Source organism: Peromyscus californicus, unplaced genomic scaffold, assembly GCF_007827085.1.
Source record: "Peromyscus californicus insignis strain IS unplaced genomic scaffold, ASM782708v3 Scaffold_18__1_contigs__length_77618521, whole genome shotgun sequence".
Lineage (NCBI taxonomy): Eukaryota > Metazoa > Chordata > Mammalia > Rodentia > Cricetidae > Peromyscus > Peromyscus californicus.
In genome coordinates, this window is record NW_026294480.1 from 55,191,337 (window position 1) to 55,206,803 (window position 15,467).

Sequence of the window (15,467 nt, forward strand, 5' to 3'; positions counted from 1 at the left end):
GCCCGCATGTATGCCTGTGCACCACATGCATGTGCCTGGTGCCCTGGAAGCCAGAAGAGGGCAGACAACTGGAGTTACAGGCAGAGCTGCCTTGTGGATGCTGGGACTCAAACTTCTGCCCCTGAAATGAAAACTATCACAGCTGAAAATAGCAAATTAGTTTCAGTCACCACAAAGAGAAGGAGAATATTGTTTAATCCTACCTAGATAAGGACACTCCTGTGTTGTTGTTTTACTCTTTGGGGGGCCTGCCACCCAGCTCTCAAATAAATCACACATGGAGGCTTATTCTTAATTATAAATGCCAGGCCTTAGCTTGGCTTGTTTCTTGCCAGCCTTTTTTAACTTTAAATTATCCCATCTATCTTTGACCTCAGGGCTTTTACCTTTCTCTATTGCTGTATACCTTTTCTTTCCTTCTTACTCCATGTCTGGCTATGTAGCTGGGTGGCTGGCTCCTGAAGCCCTCCTCATTCCTTGACCTTTCTTCCCAGATTTCTCCTATTTATTCTCTCTGCCTGCCAGTCCCACCTATCCTTTCTCCTGCCTTGCTATTGGCCATTCAGCTCTTTATTAGACCAATCAGGTGTTTTAGACAGGCAAAGTAACACAGCTTCACAGAGTTAAACAAATGCAACATAAAGAAATGCAACACATCTTTGCATCATTAAACAAATGTTCCAGAGCATAAACGGATATAATACATCTTAAAATAATATTCCACAACACTACTGAGAGTGCTAAGCATAGGTCGGCTCTCCCTTTAATGGGTTAGCAAACATTACAATGTTTGTTACTTGACAGAACCAAAGAACACTTTCTCCATACAGGAGGATTTAAGGAAGAACTGAAAAGAGTATTGTAAGAGAGGGATTGGTGCCCCCAGCCCCAGTGGGTACAGGACACACCCAAACATCAAATTCTCAGCACAAAGGAGATGTATTACCCTGGAGTGGCAAGCTGGGGTTGGGGGCTGCCTCTGGATCGGACAAAGGCAGACAGCAAGCGAGCAGGTATTTTTAGGAGTAGGTTTTTAAGGAGAAAAAAGAGGAGTCTGTGCTAGGGGGAGTTGGCAAGTCCTGATTGGACATGTTAGCCAAATAATAAACTTTGATTGTTGGACCTTGGTGTTTTATCTCAGGAATGAGTCAGTGGCCAAATAAGGGAATAAGCCTTGGGGGCTAGCTTTAGGAATGTCATCGAATGGTTTTTAGCAAGGGAGAGGGAATGGGCCTGTTGGTGCCAGGTTTGCCATGCTTGGGCCTGCTAGAGCCCTTTGAGTAATAATTCTATCACTTCATAATGACTCATCGGACTGTGAGCCACCTAAAATGTGATAAATGTCCTGGGCTTCAGGAAACACTGCTCTAGCCTTCTCAAATTGCTTTGTTTCATTCTTATTATTGATCTTCTTGTTGGATCCGGGGTCACTCAATAATGGGGAACAGACCACCAAAGTCTATTAAACCAGAAGCAAACTTTATTCCAGAAAAATTAAAATAAAACACTGCAGGGCACAAAAGCTTATCAGCTAGCTGAGACCACAGCCAATGTTGGAATTCTGGGGCTGTGGCCATGAAGGCAGGTACTGGCCCCCTTTTATAGTATCAGGCACGGGTGCATGCTAGGAGTCACGTAGAAACAACGATTAAAAGTTAACTTTGGTCCAGGCAGTTGTTGACTGTAAGGGGCAGGGGGGTTAAAAGTTCACCCCTGGCTGCTGACAGAGGAGCTGGCTGTAAAGCGGACAGCCATTGTTAGCAGTTAACCTTTAGAGATGATGATTGTCAGTTTTTATCTCTTAAGCTTGTAATTTCATATTTCTATATTCCTGGACCCTTCAGTCTAAAGTGTTCTATTCTCCGCCAGTCGATTCCTCCAGCCCTTCAAGTCCCAGGGGGTTCTTTCCTGCTGTGCAGTTCCTGGTAGAATGCGGTGTCCCTTGTATTCATAAGGGTCCTCCAGAAAAAGAATCAGTAGGCAATTGTCTTAGTTAGGGTTAGTATTGCTGTGATGAAACATCATGACCAAAAGCAACTTGGGGAGGAAAGGGTTGATTTCACTCACAGTTCCATATAACAGTTCATCATCAAAAGCAGTGAGGGCAGGAACCTGGAGGCACAGAAGCCATGGAGGGGTGCTGCTTACTGGCTTGCTCCTCATGGTTTGCTCAGCCTGTTTTCTTACAGAACCCAGACCACCATCCCAGGGATGGCACCACCCATAATGGGCTAATCAATCACTAAGAAAATACCTCACAGGCTTGCCTATAGTCGGATCTTATGGAGGCATTTTCTTAATTGAGGTTCCCTCTTCTCAGATGACATTAGCTTGTGTCAAGTTGACATAAAACGAGCCAGCACAGTAATGTACACACAAATACACACTTTTTCATAAAAAGGAAGTCATAGTAATTATAGTTTTTATTTCTACAACTTGCCACGTGGTCATAGCTGGTATTTATAACTATTTTATACTACACAGTATACTCCTGTTGCCTTTGGCAACTTCAGCTGGTACGGTCCTTCACCCAGTGGTGTACCTAACCTTCATTATGGACCTCCTAGATCCCAGACTCACTCTTCCTTACCTCCCTGTGGAGTAGGGGCCCCGTTTCTCTTTGGTAGTCCGTACCCCCCACAGAACCCTCAACCTCCTTCTTCGCTTGTTGACTCAGAGGCACGAGGAGCCGAGTGGCCAGGTGGTAGTCAGCTCAGTGAGGTCATTATTATTTCTCCTGGTGAAGTTGCCTCCCTTTCTGGAACTAAGGTCTCAGAGCCAGCACAGCATTACATTGTGGGAGGACAAAGCGAGCTCTGTCAATGGGCTGATGGGGGAACAGCAAGTGGTGCCGCCCATGCTTCCACCCCTTGATTTTTTGGACATGACAGGTATCCTGAAGGATTTTCACTGGATAAAACTGAGCCGAGGTCTGAGAGTTTCACTGGATAAAACAGAGCCAAGGTCTGAGCCAGAGTTCCATGAAGGAAGACAAGCCTGCTGTCCTTACCCGTGGGGTCCTAACGAGGATGTGTGAAACTGGCAGACTCTAGGAGACTCAGTCACGTGCTCCTGAACTCCTTCAACAGCTGCCTTCCTGGCTGCCCATGTTTCTGTCTCTCAGTAAGGAATCTGCCACAGTCCTGCTGATGAGCTAGGGTTTGGCTGGAAGAGAAGAGCTGGATTAGGTGTTACTAACCTCAGAAGCAACTCTCACCTGTGGTCTGAGCTGAGATGATTGTTACAGGTCATTCTTGTGGGGTGCCGTGTCTCCATCTGAGGGGTGAACTAAATGTTTCTTGTTTTTCCTTGCCCCTGTGTGAAAATGGGCCCCCAGATGACTTATTTCATTGCATTAAACCCCATACTTGGTTTCCACCATTTGTGCTCAGCTGTCACCCACCCAGCTTGCAGCAAGCAGGGCTGAAGGAAGCTCTTCCTCTGCTCTCCTAAACCTACACTGATGCCCACCCAGCAATCATCCTTTCCCTGTGTAGATACAGCTGTCAGGCCGCTGGACCAGCCAGTACTTATACTGTTGCCGGGAGACCTGGGTGAGTTTTTCTTAAATGTATTGTATAATACTGCACAGTCAGGCCTACCTTCCAAGGCCGTGTGGGTTTCACCCACGGAAAATGTATTCCTTATCTGGACTTTTAAGTGTAATTAGGAAGGAGAAATGAGGAGGGGAAAGAACATACCATCTTTCCAGGTCTCTGGCTGACTGTCCTCTGCATCTAGCCAAGGTTTGTATCAACCGCCTCACAAATGCCCCAGGTGTTCCCCAGGGCTACATTTTCTGTGGGATATATACTGTGTATGTGAGCTAAAGCACTACCTGACATTAAACAGATAATTTGAAGAGAGGGGGGAAAAAAACTACAAGAAAAACAAAGTGACTGTGGCAAAGAGATGAAAGAGATGCAAATGAATGGGGGAAAGGCATCTGAGCAAGGTTTCCTGAGACTTGCGAGCTGATGTATAGATGGCAGGTGGTAGAGACAGGGATACTGGAAGGAGGATGTAAGAAGTGTAGAGGAGGGTGGGTCCACTGTGGTTCCCAGGCATGGAAAAGCCCAGGAACCTGGACAGTGAGATGGCTCAGAAGAAACGCACTTGCCACACAAGCTTGAAGCCCTCAGTTCAGTCTCCAGGACCCATAGTGAAAAGAATCACCCCCCACTAGTTGTCCTCTGCCCCTTACACATGCAGATAAAATGAAAGCAAGGAAACCATCCACCTTCAGTCACTTCTCAAAACCTCTTGTGGGTCATAATTCCCCTTAAGAATCATGCATAATGTCAGGTTGGAAAGATGGCTCAGTGGTTAAGAGCACTGACTGCTCTTCCAGAGGTCCCAGGTTCAATTCCCAGCACCCACATGGCAGCTCACAATGTCTGTCTGTAATTCCAGTTCCAGAGGACCTGACACCCTCACACAGACATACATGCAGGCAAAACACCAATGTGCACGTGCATACACACACACACACACACACACAATTCTTTTTTTTTTTTTTAAGCATAATGTTAAGTAAATATCTGGCTTTTGCTGAAGCCAACTCAAGTTCAGGTCAGAGATGAAAACAACTCCTGGATTTTGATTATACATAGACTACAAACCAAGGAAAACAACCATGCTTCCTTTCTCTCCATTCTGTTGACAGAGGCCTCCTCGAGTGCTAAGTAAGCACTTCCTGCACTGTTCTATGTGAGCAGTAAACGGCGGGGAGTCAACCCTTCACATGTGCTGGAGACACTGGGAGAGCGTGGGAAACGGCAGTCCTGTGCATGACTGTGCTGTGAGAGGTCTTCTGTATGCTGTGAACCTGTGTTGCTCTGATTGGTTGATAAATAAAGCTGCACTGGCCTATGGCGAGGCAGCTTAGAGGCAGGTGGGAAATCCAAGCAGATATCCATATGGAGAGAAGGAAGAAGAGAGTCACCAGCTGCCACCCAAGGAGAAGCAAGATGCCAGCAGACTGGTAATACCATGGCCACATGGCAACTTATAGATGAATAGAAATGGGTCAAGTTATAAGAGCTAGCTAGCAAGAAGCCTGCCATAGGCCATACAGTTTGTAAATAATATTAAGCCTCTGAGTGATTATTTTATAAGTGGCTGCGGATGCAGGGACGGAGAAAACTTTCGACTACAAGACTACAAAGTAGTTAACTTTGGGGGAGAGTAAAATGACAGCAACAAAGCCCTTCAGGTTGTTTTTCGAGACAGGCTTTCTTTGTGTGCACTTGGCTGTCCTGGAACTATTTCCATAGGCCAGCCTGGCCTTGAACTCACAGAGATCACCTGCCTCTGCCTCCCAAGTGCTGGAATTGAAGGCATGTGCCACCATCACCCAAGCCCTTTGGTTATTTTTGAAAAGATTGGTATATAAATATTAGCAAGATCTAGAGTTCCAATGCTCACAAAACAAGCACAAACAGCAAGAGTCCAAATAAACATTGTCTTCCCTTACAGTTAGGACGTCTTTGGTGAGTTCCAAGATCATCCAAGTCTTCAGTGCTATGGGGGAACAAGGGAAAAGAAAATAAGTCACGATCTTGAATGTTGGTATAAAAGATGAGGCAGGTATCAGTTACATAATGTAACATTTTAAAAACATCATGGTTAAGAAGTTTCACATGCCCTCAACATAATACAAAGGATAAAATATTCTATAGATATGCATTTTTAAAAAAAGATTTTATTTTTTTATTATGTATACAGCATATATGACAGCAGGCTAGAAGAGGGCATCAGATCTCATTACAGATGGTTGTGAGCCACCATGTGGTTGCTGGGAATTGAACTCAGGACCTCTGGAAGAGCAGTCAGTGCTCTTAACCGCTGAGCCATCTCTCCAGCCCATGCATTTCTTTAAAAGGGACTGGTTCTACATTTTATATAGCACATGTTTTGTTTTGTTTTTTTTTTTTGAGACAGGGTTTCTCTGTGTAACAGTCCTGGCTGTCCTGGAACTCCATTTGTAGACCAGTCTGGCCTTGAACTCACTGAGATTTGCCTGCCTTTGACTCCCAAGTGCTGGAATTAAAGGCATAAGCCACCACCAACCAGCCACAGTTATATATTTTATACATTCTCTGTAGCACTGAATACTGTTGCCTCACCTCAGTTATTTGGACTTTTTTTTTTTTTTTTTTTTTTTGGTTTTTCGAGACAGGGTTTCTCTGTATAGCTTTGCGCCTGTCCTGGAACTCACTTGGTAGCCCAGGCTGGCCTCGAACTCACAGAGATCCGCCTGGCTCTGCCTCCCGAGTGCTGGGATTAAAGGCGTGCGCCACCACCGCCCGGCCAGTTATTTGGACTTTTACGATTAGGCTGGGGAACTACATGGCCTAGACAACCAGCACGGTTTTCTGCGATAAACTAACCCATCAGATAAAAGAAACATTGTTTCAAGAAGAAAAAAACTGCTACAATTATTTTACAAAGCAACCTAGTTGTCCTTTTAATCTTAATGACTCATCACTGTTGCAATAAACTTTTGTCTAAAAAAGTTTTCCAAGAAAAAAATGGATTTTAGCTTTCACTTCTGAGTATTCAAGATTGCAAGAAGGCTGACCACACAAAACTTTCACTTAAACTTCTGGTTTTTGTTTTTCTCACATAGGTGGTTTCACAGGTTTTCTTGTCTGGGAATGGTGCTGCAGGACTGCAATCCCAGCACTGGATGGAAGAGACGAGCACCCACCCGAGGCTGGAGGATAGCTGTGAATTTCAGGCTAGCCAGGAGTACTTATCAAGACACTTTTCAAACCAACCATCACACCACACAATAACAACAACAAAGACAATCACAATGGAACACAATTTGTACTGGAGTTCAGCAAAGTTTAACTCACAGCCACGCTTTTATCTCCAAGCACACCAGGCCCAAATTCGTCTGACTGATTCAAGGTAAAGTTTGCTCCATTGTGAACGATTCATGGTCAAATCCACGCAGATTCGAAATCAAGGAGTCAACTGTTCGGCTATTAGAGAGTAAATAAGTCCGCTACGGTAGTGGTGTAGAGGGCTAAGGGGATTAGAAGTTTGTTACTCTGTTTCAACCTTGAATGGATGGAATTGCTCTGAGGGGTGGAGCTCCGGGGTGACTTCTGAACACGCTTTCTAGAAATTCTTAATTGCGATTTTCAACATCACACAAGCCACCTAATTTTGGAACGTAACATTAGCTTCCCTGATTTTGATAGTTTTATTATTATTATTATTATTTTATTTACACCCAGCATTGTGCGAACATTGCTGCCTACTGGACAAAGCTGGACGCCCCAGGGTGGACACAGGGCAGACAGACTTAACCACAGCTCTGCAGGGAGCCTTTCCCGGGACGACGGGCCGTGTCCGCGGCTCACCGCTCTGCGGTGCTGCTCCCAGGCCGCCACGAAACGCAAAGAAAGAACGAGGAGCCCACCGAACCCGCAACCCTCGCCGCGGGGGGGGGTGGGGGCGCGGCTGCGCGTGCGCAGAGACGCCGAGTCCGCTTCCTGAGTTCCGGAGGAAGCGGCGACGCGTCACTTCCGGCCTCCCTCTAGCTGCCATCTTGCGTCCCCGCGTGTGTGCGCCTTATCTCAGCTGGTCTGCCCGAGACCCCCTGAGCGCGAACCCTAGTCCCCCGCGCGGCCCCATTTCCACTCCGACAAGGTACAAAAAGGCTGTGGACGCCGGCGGGGGAGGAGGACGGGAGCGGGGGCGGGCAGTGCCCGGCCGGAGCGAGACAGGGAGGGACAGGGCTGAGGCGAGAGAGGAAAGCGATGCGACGGACAGGCGCTCCCGCTCAGGCTGACTCTCGGGGGCGAGGGCGAGCCAGGGGCGGCTGCCCCGGGGGCGAGGCGACGCCGTCTCTTCCTCCACCTCTCGGCGGAACCCGAGGACAGGAGCCTCAGGTACCGCGAGGCCTGCGGAGAGTGGCCGGGGCCGGGCAGGCCCTGGCTAGGCCGAGGCCGGCCGGGGCCGCGGGCGGGCGGGCGGGCGGGCGGGCGGGCTGGGGGGGGGGGAAGCGGGTGGAGGGGAGGGAGTGCTGATCGGGGCTGTGGGGGTGAGCCCGAAGTCTGGGCCTGGCCAGGGGGAAGTGGCGGGGAGGGGCGAGAGTGCCTGGGCTCCCCCGGCTCGCACCGGGCCGACTCGCGAGGGCTTTGGAGGGGTGGATTTGGGATCCGGGCCGCAGCCTGCGGAGGAGGCCGTTCTCCTGCGGGCGTCTCGGGAAATAACGAGCGTTGGAATGGAGGGAGCCCGACCGTTCTTGGCTGAGGATTTCCTCTCTTTCTAGATGAAAGAAACGATCATGAACCAGGAGAAACTGGCCAAACTTCAGGCACAAGTGCGCATTGGTGGAAAAGTAAGTTTTTTGTCTGTGCTTTTTTTTTTTTTTTTTTTTAAGTTCCCCTTGCGTTTCTCAACGTCGTTTTGTCACTTTGCTTGGCAAGGGAAATTCGCAAAGCTAGCAAATAAATCCAAGGGAGACGAGACAGATACAAAGAGACATGGAGGCTGTACATGGAGCGGCGGGGGGGGGGGGGAGTAATTGAATAGAGAAGAAAATAACACTTAATACGTTACTTTATTTGTGTGGTTTTAAGATTACAGCATATAAACAGAAGAGAAATGTTTATTTAATTTTATTAATGGGGGGGAAGTGTCCTCTCTGCCAAATCTTCTACCCTTGACTTATACAAAATTGGTGCCTCTCCCCCCTTATTTTGAGCTGTGCTGGAGATCAGACACAGGCACATGCTAGGCAAGCTCTACTCCAGCATTGCATTCCCAGCCCCCCCTTTTGTTGTTGTTGTTTAAATAAGTTAACCAAATGTGTTGTTTTGTTCTGCATAATGCTTACTTTCATTTTTGTAAATTAAGACCTTTCTGCAATGCTTTCTGAACTAAATGCTCAACAAGGTAATTGTCCTTTTCCAGGGTATTTGAGGATACCTTCCTTAATTGGTGTATTTTTGGAATTCAGGAACAGTTGGTGTTAGATTGGAAAATACTACCCAAGCACATGTCTTTTTTGTAATTATCCGACGGTGGGAGGAGGAAAATGTTGGCTAATTGGTTACTCCTGGTGGGTACTGAGCTTAATGGAGACTCTTTACCGAACCTGGCATTTGGTTCGATAATCTGAAGTCCACTCCAGAGGAAGATCTCCCGGTTTCGTGTGTTGTGTTAGCACATTCCTGGTGTTTGACAAGGTGTGGCAGCGTGTTGAATCAGAGCTTGTCTTTACTTGGTAAAGCTTGAGGAGCTTCCATAGGCCAAGTGTGTTACCTATTAAATTGTAGTGACTTTAAACACTTACCTTCAGGAGAACAGTCTGCACATAGGTTAAATAAGACACAGCTCTGCTAAGTTAGTGGACTTGGCCAGCATAATAGCCTCCTGATTTGTCTTTGCAGACAATTGTAGTCTTCAGTTTCCATTCCTTTACCTTCAGGCAGTAGCCTTCAGGTGCTAGGCGGGGCCTGTTTCTTTCAGGATAGTTTTTGGAGTAAAGTGCTTGTGTGCAAGTTGTTTCTCTAATCACTAGGCTTTAACTTGGAGGGGCATCTCTAGGGAAAATGAAAGCCTTCCAAGTTAATCTGATAGAGGAGACTTTGTATCTAGTATTTTCCCAGCCAAGACAAAATGTTTCCAGTCATAATGTGGGAGCATTTTTCTGTACCTTTTCAGAAACCTTACAGTATCGGTGAGTTTTGAAAAAACTTAAGAGAAAAGCAGTGTTAGAGTTACATACTTTTAGGGGAATATTATTCAAGACCATTTCCAGTGTCTAATGGAAAAAGGATTCTTTATGTAAATGTAGTGAATTCTACATTTGTGAAATTTGTGAAATCTATAGGTGGTGGCCTGTATTTTAGAATCTCATCTTTTCCTGTTGGTATTGTACTTAGTGTTATAGAAGTCTTTTCAGACTGTACAGTTGGGAGTGCCTACAGTTAGTGCAGAGTTGAGGCTTTGAAGACCCAGATGGGAAAGTAGCTTGAACGGGATTTTGAAAATGAGTAAGAATAACTTAAGAAATAAACTAGGAAAGACAGTGATGCTTGTGGAAGTCCTCAGTTGGGTGATAAAGAAGAGCCTCTTACCCGGGGAAAAGTAGAAACATGCTCTGGGGAGGGAGCTGAGCGATACCGGGAAGAGGGGTAACCTGTTCTCCCTTAAGAACCTCAGAGAGGTTTATTTGGCTGGGAAGATCTCTGTGGGTTAAGAACTTCAGCTTTCTACTCTTGGCTGTAGTAGACGGCTGTACACAGATTCATTGGCTATTTTGTTTACTATCCCATCTGTCAGAATTAAGGTCTTGACTTAGGTTTTGTTTAGGTTGGCACTTGCCACCTCTGATCACTTTTTAAAAGACTTAAAATATTAGGACTTGTAAAAGACATTTTGTATCTGACAAACTAGTGCTTATGAAGAATTCATAAGCCTTTCCTTTCCCGTACTTGCATCTTCACCTGCCTTTTTAACTTCATAGTGTGTGAGTTCGGTAACTATTTTTTAATTTTATTATGTATTTTTTTTGTTTGTTTTATTTATTTATTTATTTTAGTTTTTCGAGACAGGGTTTCTCTGTGTAGCTTTGCGCCTTTCCTGGGACTCACTTGGTAGCCCAGGCTGGCCTCGAACTCACAGAGATCCGCCTGGCTCTGCCTCCCGAGTGCTGGGATTAAAGGTGTGCGCCACCACCACCCGGCTATGTATTTGTTTTTTATTTGAACCTGGCCTCACTGTTTTTCCCTGGTTTGTCTGAAACACTCTATGTGAACTAGGCTAGCCTCAAACTCAGAGGTCTATCTGCCTCTGCCTCTTCTTCCTGAGCACCGGGACTAAAGATGTGTGTCACCATGTTCCATCTGGGTAACTCTCTTGTACAGAAGCAAAGATCTGAAAGGAATTAGGATAGACTGCTGTGGTGTAAATGTTGCTGTCTGCCCTTTTCCTCCCACCAGGGCACTGCTCGCAGAAAGAAGAAGGTGGTTCACAGAACAGCCACAGCAGATGATAAAAAACTGCAGTTCTCCTTAAAGAAGTTAGGAGTGAACAATATCTCTGGTATTGAAGAGGTCAGTGTCAAAGCTTAATGGTCATATATTAAGTAATTAATTGTCTTGCCCCTGCTGTTGTCAGTGTAGTCTATGCCCCATTAGATGTTTGAGTGTCGGGGAGATTGGGAAGCCAGAAAGCTATTTGCTTACACATTCCAGGGAAATTGTCACCTGTACTTTTTGAAGGGGGAAACCTCAGCCAGATAGATTTTAGTTTAATAAAAACATTGATTTTTAAAAGAATCTTTGGTGACTGTTACTTATAATAATCGTATTTTCTTTCTTATAGGTGAACATGTTTACAAACCAAGGAACAGTGATCCATTTTAACAACCCTAAAGTTCAGGCGTCTCTGGCAGCAAACACCTTCACCATTACAGGCCACGCTGAGACAAAGCAGCTGACAGAAATGCTTCCCAGCATCCTAAACCAGCTTGGAGCGGACAGTCTGACTAGTTTAAGGAGACTGGCTGAAGCTCTGCCCAAACAATGTGAGTATCCTCAGAGTCACATTTGTGTGATATCAGGCCTCAGAATTGCTAAGAATGTCTTTAGATGTAGAATATCAACTTATTTACCTAAAGGAATAACAAACACTCCTTTCACTGTTTTTATGTATTTGTGTTTACGTACACTAGACACTAGCGATGTGTCTAGTTTTCTGTCATCATTTACTTGATTTAGTGACTGTTTACTTTTTACCCACTTACTAGCTTTGAATCACACCAAAAACTTTTATCTTTATTTGTTAGAGATGAAAAACTGATAATTTTGGGTTTTGCTGGTAGTTAAGTTGAGAATTGACAGGCTGGGCATGGTGACCCACACTTGGTAACTAGAGAGAATAATAGGGTTCAGGACCAGCCTGGGCTACAGACATGCTGTCTCAGAAAAACAGCATTCCATTTTCTTATTTATAATCGTGTTTGGTGATTTCTTGGGGGGGGTCCTCTTAATTATTTATAAACACATAATAAATTATTGTTGATGTCAATGATGGCTGCCAATATTTTGGTGTTTCAAATTACAGTTTGATTGGGGATTTTGTTTAGGGCAGGCTATAGCCTAATTGACTTAGATGTACATCAGGCTGTGTTCTCTTTTGATTTCTGTTGTAGTAAACACCATGACCAAAAGCAGCTTGAGGAGAAAGGGATTTATTTTTTTTTCATTGCACTTTACAGTTCATCTCAAAGGAAGGCAAGGCAGGAGCTTGGGGCAAAAACCATGGAGGAATGCTGCTATAGTGACTCATTCTCAGACTCAAATTCATAGCTTTTTTTCATTGTTTATATGTATACGTATACATTCCTAAATATACCTGCTTATATGTATGTTTTCAGGGCTGACCATTTAGCCCTGGACAGGATTTTTTATCCCAGGCCAACCTGCCCAGAGATGGCACTAACCTACAATGGGCTGGTCCCTCTTCCATCCATCAGCAATGAAGAAAATGCCCCACAGGCATGCCACTAGGCTGATCTGATGGAAGCAATTCCTCATTTGTGGTTCCTTCTTCCCCCTGGGTGTCAAATTAACCAAGATTAGCTATCCTAGGTGGCGTGACAACTTCATGCTCCATGTTTTGGCTTAAAAATTAAGAATATGAATGCAGAAGCAAGTCAAGAGGTTTATTCAGTGGCTTGCTATTTCCTCAGCTGTTTGTTAGATGCTGACTCGTTTTATGCTTTTATTGTGGGGGGGCATCAAAATGTTTTAGGCCATCTTGAACTTCAAGATCAGCTTTTGAAATTCCACTGATGGCTGTGCGGGTTAGAACTGTCAGCTCTTGGAACTCTCCTTTCTGTCTGATGAAAGTGGTCTGGGTGTGATGGCCCATGACGGTAATGCCAGCCATGAGGAGGCTGGAATAGGAGCATTACAAAGTGGAAATGTTCTATGTGTTGAAGGCCTGGGCACATTAAACTGTCTTGTTTATTAAAAATAAGCTGGGTGGTGAAGCTCAGTGGTAGAGTTCTTGCTAGCTTATTCAAGGCCCTGAGTTCAGTTCATAGTATCTCAAAAGGGAAAGGGGAAGAAAAGAGGAACAGTGGATACTTAGCAGTTCAAAGACGCTTTAAATTTGGCCTTTTTGTTTGTTCTTCCCTTCTTGGCTCTTTGAGATAGGTCTCCCCATGTAGCCCTGGCTGGCCTGGAGTTCACTATAGTCTTGCCTTTGCATTTGAAGTTCTGTGGTTGATAGCTGTGACGTCACCACATTTGACTTAATTTTTTGAATTATTTTATTTCAGTATTTATTGGGCTTTATTCCGTGAACAGAATATTTAGGGAACTTGCTGGCCTCTTCATTTGCTTCCCAAAATAAGCCTGACCGCTGGGCGGTGGTGGCGCACACCTTTAATCCCAGCACTCGGGAGGCAGAGGCCGGCGGATCTCTGAGTTCGAGGCCAGCCTGGGCTACCAAGTAAGTTCCAGGAAAGGCACAAAGCTACACAGAGAAACCCTGTCTCGAAAAACCAAAATAAGCCTGACCATAATTTGGTGTGTGGTCTTATCTATACCCTGAGCACTCCCTACTCTCACTGTACCCAGAGTTACTGTCACCTGTGTTCTGGTCATTTGTGCCCATCAGAATTTCATGTTAATGCTACTATAGGTGAAACCACTTGCCATTGTGAGTGTAAGTTGTAACTTGGTTGGTGTTTATTGATCTAAAGAAATGGGCTGGTTACATTATCATTTTTCTTTCACAGCTGTGGATGGAAAAGCACCACTTGCTACTGGAGAGGATGATGATGATGAAGTCCCAGGTAAGAATCACTTTGACAAGGGAGAAAAATGAATCTTTGCAGAAAAAAATGCCAGGATGGTGGTGGTGAGTTTAAGCCAGTGAATGTGGGGAAACAGGGAAAGGACCCTCACTTAGGAACTGAAGCTACTTTGAAACATGCTGGTTTATTAAAAAGCATGGAGAAGTTTAAATATCTTGGTGTGGATAGTCTTAAGAGGCAGAGTAACTTGGTTAGCAGTGTTTTTCTTTTTTATATAGTTTGAAACATTGTTTCAATATGTAGCTCAAATTTGAGAACCTGACTCAGCCTCTTGAGTGTTGGGATTACAGATTTGTGACACCTTGTCCAACTAAATTATGTTGAGTTTATGTCCTGTGGAAGCATCAAAAAATGCATACAATTTTCCACTTTTGACAAATATCCTTGAAACCTTGGAGAGATTCAGATCATGTCATGGTAGTCTTTAGTTCTGTTCTGTTGATCAGTGGATTGTTCTTAACTGAGGTTCTTAACTGAGGAAGGGAGGATGAGTGATAAACAGATTAGATTCTTTTTTTTTTTTGGAGCTGAGGATCGAACCCAGGGCCTTGCGCTTGCTAGGCAAGCGCTCTACCACTGTGCTAAATCCCCAACCCACGGATTAGATTCTTAAGCATGATGCTCTCTGTCAGCTTGCCAGACCACACTTACCTACCAAAGTGGTCTCATTGGAGGTGAGAAGCTTAAATGTGAGATCATTTCCACAAATATGTGTTATTTTGTAGAATTGGCTTTCTTTTTTCCAGGATAACTGTTTGATTCTTTTTTAGATCTGGTGGAGAATTTTGATGAGGCGTCTAAGAACGAGGCAAACTAAACTGAGGCGACTTCTGAAGAATCAGGTGACACCTGCAGAAGTTACAGGAGCTGCTATTTTATATCATGACTGCTTTTTAAAATTCTTTTGTTTATGGATCTGATAAAATCTAGATCGCTAATATTTTTAAGCCCGAGCCCCTTGGACACCGCAGCTCTTTCAGTTTTTGCTTAAACACAATTCATTCTTTGCAGCAAATTAAGCTGAAGAAGCCTGGGAATAAAGTTTGGAAAAGGGTTAATAAAATTCTTTGCCTAGTATATGGTTTGTTTATTTTTTTGACACTGACCTATACATAGTGAGCAGTTGTCTATAGAAAGTTGGTCATGGTGTGGTCATACTGATAACATTTGGTGAAAATTCAACAATTGGTATGAAAGTGTTGGAGAGTTGCTTCTTCACCAACCCCAAGGGCTTCCACACTCTGTGTGGTGGATGTGCTAAGAAGACAGGATTCTGGGGGTAAACCAGGGTGCTTTTTCTCTTGGTGGTGTTTATTGTAAGCATATAATGTCTTTATGCATCTTTTTGTTTTTGTTTTTCGAGACAGTTTCTCTGTGTAGCTTTGTGCCTTTCCTGGAACTCCCTCTGTAGACCAGGCTGGCCTCGAACTCAGAGATCCACCTGGCTCTGCCTCCTGAGTGCTGAGGTTAAAGGCATGCATCACCACCGCCTGGCGCATCTCTCTTTTTAAAGTTTTTTTTGTGTGTGTATGTATCTTTCTGTGCACCATGTTCATGCCTGGCATCTGCAGAGGTCAGAAGAGGGTATTGGATCCCTGAACTGGGCTTACTT

The 15,467-nt window shown here is 44.8% G+C and overlaps 1 protein-coding gene and 1 long non-coding RNA gene across 3 annotated transcripts; one reads left to right on the forward strand and one right to left on the reverse strand.

The window, feature by feature from the left end:
• Window positions 1-1,117: 1,117 nt before the first annotated feature.
• LOC128113640 (uncharacterized) lies at window positions 1,118-7,454 on the reverse strand. The gene is made up of 4 exons (XR_008219567.1): window positions 6,864-7,454; window positions 5,477-5,523; window positions 3,218-3,315; window positions 1,118-1,959 (listed from the first exon to the last, which is right to left on the reverse strand). It is a non-coding gene; the product is annotated as an uncharacterized LOC128113640 (long non-coding RNA).
• Window positions 7,455-7,538: 84 nt separating this feature from the next.
• Btf3 (basic transcription factor 3) lies at window positions 7,539-14,932 on the forward strand. 2 transcript variants are annotated; one of them, XM_052743463.1, is made up of 6 exons: window positions 7,539-7,665; window positions 8,291-8,359; window positions 10,968-11,081; window positions 11,353-11,554; window positions 13,778-13,834; window positions 14,626-14,932. In XM_052743463.1, the coding sequence occupies exons 2-6, from the start codon at window positions 8,291-8,293 to the stop codon at window positions 14,670-14,672; spliced, it is 489 nt and encodes a 162-aa protein (XP_052599423.1). In that variant the 5' UTR covers window positions 7,539-7,665; the 3' UTR covers window positions 14,673-14,932. The 2 variants fall into 2 exon arrangements, with proteins under 2 accessions (XP_052599423.1, XP_052599422.1); XM_052743462.1 differs by lacking the exon at window positions 7,539-7,665 and adding an exon at window positions 7,687-7,907.
• The last annotated feature ends 535 nt before the right edge of the window (window positions 14,933-15,467 follow it).